General features: G+C 41.8%; 1 protein-coding gene across 1 annotated transcript in view; it reads left to right on the top strand.

The window, feature by feature from the left end:
* The window catches only part of LOC102672656 (transcription factor Sox-19b), a 28787-nt gene that overhangs the window by 20316 nt on the left and 3765 nt on the right, over window positions 1-4706 (top strand). The window contains exon 4 of the mRNA XM_006615068.2: window positions 2563-2720. Within this exon, the coding sequence (XP_006615131.1) occupies window positions 2563-2720 (158 nt within the window). The remainder of the gene's footprint in view (window positions 1-2562; window positions 2721-4706) is intronic.

The following is a 4706-nucleotide window of genomic DNA, read 5'->3' on the forward strand; positions in this document are numbered from 1 at the left end:
TAAATCGTGGAATAATTCCCTTGGGCGCGGAAGGGGTCCCCCTATCCCTATCAAACGATTCATTAGCTTTATGCACGCGAGAGCATAAACATGTCGCTTGCCCATTATTTATTCGAATTGTCTTAACCCCCGTGCGTACGATTACGCCTCCTCCTTCCCTCCCCCCCAGTCGTTCGAGAAGCACGTGATCACGACCGTGTACGCGACCGAATCGAATGCAGATTCTTTTATCTCGCGAGATTTGAAGGAGAAAAGATCTCTCTTTCAGGAGATTTTTTTTCCTTTTCTTTTCTTTTCTTTTGTAATTTGGAAATTTCGTTCGACGAGTAAAAGAGAGTGAAAGAGGTTGGATTTGGATTTGGATGAGGGATAAATCGATCATCCGGGGATTTGTTCGATTCTCAAGCGTAAAATTCTGAGATGTGAAATTGGTAAAAACTTGAGCGATAAATAACGTTAAGCGTGAGGCTTAATGTTTTGAAAAAAAGATTTCGTGACTTTCATAGATAGTTGGTGGATTTTTCTCCGCTTGAAAAATGAAAAAAAAAAAGAAAAAGTAGCGCGAATTTCCGGCCAGAAAGAGAGAGAGAGAGAAAGAGAGAGATTCGCCCTTAAGTTACGGTCTTAAGTCGTGCTATCTGCACGAGCGGAAACCCCTGGCCAGAAATTCCAGTCTAAGCCGATAATTTATCCCAACCACCCACGCACTTGTCTTATGCGCGTGCCACCGTGCCACCTTTTGCTCGCCAACACCTCGCGAAGGTTAAAAAGAGACGGAAGACGAGGGACAAAATCAATATTCTTTACCGATCACCTTTACGAAATTATGTATTTCCATACGAGAGAATTTCTTTTTTACTCATTATTCAAGTTTGCAAATTCGATTATAAATTTAGAAATTTATCTTATCAATATTATTTATTATTGTAAAATTCCAGAAACTTTCCAATGAAACAATTTTTACAATCTATAATTTCCAACGTGTATCTATCTCGATTTATTTTAATATTTTAACTAAATAAACCGAATCATATTATCGAATCGATCGACTAATCATTATTGGATTGTACATATAGATCGTCTCGAGATGTAAAGATATAAAAATTACCGCGATTCTGTTCTAAATATATATTCTCTTCTCTCGAAATCTCTTAATGTTTCTCTCGAACGGGATCGAGATCCCCCCATTCCCCTTCCATCCGTGATCTCGCGGCATAACCGAACAAAATTATTAATTCCAGCAATGGGAACGGCCCGATTAAAGCCGAAATTTATCCCACCGCCCACGCGACACCTTGAAACGCGATCGGTAATCCCCGATTTATCGCTGGTGTCCACCTTCTTACTTTTTCACCTCCCTTCTTTATTTCCTTCTCCTACTTTTTTTTCACGAATCGATCCCTTTTCATCCTTGACGTTAATTTTTTCGAAGATGAGAAAAGAAGGGAGACTGACTATTATAACGTTATGAATTTTTCGCGAAATTGAAATAGTGAAAATTGTATTTACATACGAAATGGAAGAATCTTCTATAAATCTAGAATGGAAATGAACAAAAATGATCAATCGATAAAATTGTTTCACAAAAATATTCACCACTGCTCTTGAATTTGCTCTTTGATCTTCACATTTTTCTCAAGAGGAAAAAAAAAAGAAATTATCGAACAACGTCCCATTTCCATCGTTCCCTTGTTTGTCTTCCTCGACACCTGTCTCACGCAAGAGAGACAAAAAACGCCTTTCCACAATATACCTTTAATCGAACCGAGCCTCGATCGGCTTTCGATCCACGACCTTTCGTCGATCGACAATATGCCGATGATTAACCGAACTCGACTCGATCCTTTTTTTTTCCCCCACCGAGATTAATATCGCGGCTCCGATCCGTAAGCTTATCGATCATCGTCGCCGAACGACGGAAACGAACGGCGGAAAGAATGGCCGTGGCCAACGAGCCGCTCGTTGCCTGAAGAACCGATGACGAAGGAAACGTCGCGCGAAAGAAACGCGGGGATGATTGGCGGGGAGATTTATGACCGGCAAGAGAAGAATTCACGATTATTAATCGCGATTTTGTAACCGGCCGTCCCCTTCCTTCGTCGCCTTCCTCGTCGACGCGAGTCGAATCCTTCGTCGAGGGATGCATCAGTATGGGGACAGAAGTAGTATTTTCCAAGAAGAATTCTTCCTTTTGGAAGAATCGTCGAAGATTTCGATATTTTTCTTTTCTTCTTCGATTAAATAAGCTAGGAATTTTTCCAAATTCTGAATTCTCTATCCACAGAAAGGACTTTTCCAAATTTATCGTTATATTTACCGCAATATCCGTTTTTAAAATTCTTCCTGATCCTGAAAATTTTTCAATTCTATACTTACACGCGATCGCGCGCCACGGAACCAATTCAACTTTGAATTTCCTTTCGAAAGGAAAGGAAAAGATTCTTCGCCTACAATTCGATCGTACACGTTACGCAAATATTAAATATTCTCCCATCTTGAAATATTCCTTGGATTCGAAAGAATTCGTTTTAATTTCGTGTAACAAACTATCCTATATTGCAGGGATGGCCGGCAGTATGGGTCAAGCTGGAATGGGCTCGTACTATGGGCCTGCAGCGGCTTACGGCTCGTTGTCAGCAGCCAGCATGGCCGCGGCCGCGGCCGCGGCTGCACAGCAATCCGCGGCGGCGATGTCGGCTGGCCTAGCGGCACCTGCTCAGGTGAGTCGATGCATCTCGTAAACAAACGCCTGTTTCGCGCCATGGAACCAGTTTACCCTGTTTCCCTGACGTTATTCGAGCGCGACCGAGCCTCTTATCTTTCGCGCTAGAAATTTCAATCGAGGGAATTTCGGGATAAATTTTATCAATCGAAAAATTCATGCATTCGTGATTCACACGTCGAAGCGTTTGGAGCGAATGGGTCTGATATTCGAAGAGAAATTTCGTTTTTCGAGAGTTTAAAACATATTTTCGATCGAAGAATTTTATCAACCGTGAAATCGTGCGTATTAGATGATCTTGGAAGGAAGATTTTCTTTTTCTTGAACGGGTGCCAGTGATGCAAGAGCGTGTAAAAGGAAATGTGCAAGGATTGCGACAAGCGACGGTTGCGTGGAATGTTAATTGCGAATCGGTAAGGCAAAGGGAGTGCTTGGTCACAGATTGGTGACCGAATTCGATGCACGTTGCACGTTTGTTCGGGGAAACGAGGTGTGCCTCGTTACGTAATCGAAACGCAACGTGTTATTACCGTTGTTATTCCGTGGTAAATGGGAGAGAAAAGTGTTGTTTCCACCGTGAAAATTTTTCTGCCAACTTGAACGATTCATATTTCTATGGACTTCTTCGTTTATCTATTCATTTATTTATTTATTTTATCTTTTTATTTTATTTTATTTTATTTATTTCATTTTTTTTTCTTTTTCACTCGTTTAACATTGTATCTAATATTTCAAAAATTGGAAAGTAAATTTTATCTCTTTTATAAATTAAAAGAGAGGGAAAAGAAGTAACTTTTTTGATCGTAACGATTTTTGAGTTCCGAAAAATTTTGAAGGTGAAAAGAGAAAAGAGGGACGATATAGATAATAGATATTTAGAGTTAGAAGGGGAGCATCGGCGATTACGATTTGTCAGAGACGAAAAATGCGCGAGACACGGTCGCAGGGAGCGTTATCGAGATGCCGGCGGAAAAGAGCCACCCACGCGGTTATTTCTTGCGCGTCCCTATTCAATAGAATTTGACGTGGAGAGACTCGATCGGGGAATCTCGAGATTTATCGCCGCATTCACGCGTGTCCCTTACCTCGGCAAACAAGCGAAATTCTATTAATCGTTTCGAAACGTATATCTCATCGCTCGCCAAGGATAAATTCGATATTATTATTCCACGTTTCGTTATTTTCAAAATACCGACACACTTTTATTCGTATCTCGACTATTCTAACTTTCAACTCGTCGCCTCCAATTACCACCTATTAATAGATTCGCGCGATAAAATAATACGTTCAAATTTACCCAATAAAATTCTTCGATTTTAAACATAATTCCCATTCGTTAATTATGATCTTCGATTATTGATAAAATTTTCAAATTTCCTGGAATATCTTTAAAATCTCATTCAATGAATATCTCAAATTCGGAATAATCCCTCTTCTCAACAAACAACATAGCTCCCCTACCACTACCAAAAAAAGTCGTCAAAGAAAATCGTCAATTTCCAAACTTTGACCGTGATCCTTCGATCTCTCGAGGCAAAGAGAAAAAGAAAAAGAACGATCGAGGCAACGACGAATCGAGAAAAAACGTAGCGCGAGGGGGATCTCCTCCCCGCTAAAAGGGAAGATAGGATAGATCGTTGATGAGAGAGGCGACGGTTTGGCGAGCGCGGGAAGAGGAGAAAGAAGAGGAGGAGGAGGAGGAGGACGAGGCGGAGGACGAGAGCGTAGTAGGTACGTTTCATTCGTTGTCGCAACAAAAGGGGCCCCCGGGTGGCTTCGCAAACAGAAACCGGAGACCGTGGTCTGTGTATGAATTTCCGCAGCTGGGTACGGGAGACAAACAGATAGCTAGTTATTTCTGCATTCAACGGCTGAATGGCCGACGCGTCTGGAACGACGCAGCGCCGCGATACAGACCGACTATTATTGGCGAACCGGCGAGCACGAGCGAAGAATTCCAACGCGCGCCGCAACCGGCCCCCGA

This window comes from Apis dorsata, unplaced genomic scaffold (assembly GCF_000469605.1).
Source record: "Apis dorsata unplaced genomic scaffold, Apis dorsata 1.3 scaffold_215, whole genome shotgun sequence".
Lineage (NCBI taxonomy): Eukaryota > Metazoa > Arthropoda > Insecta > Hymenoptera > Apidae > Apis > Apis dorsata.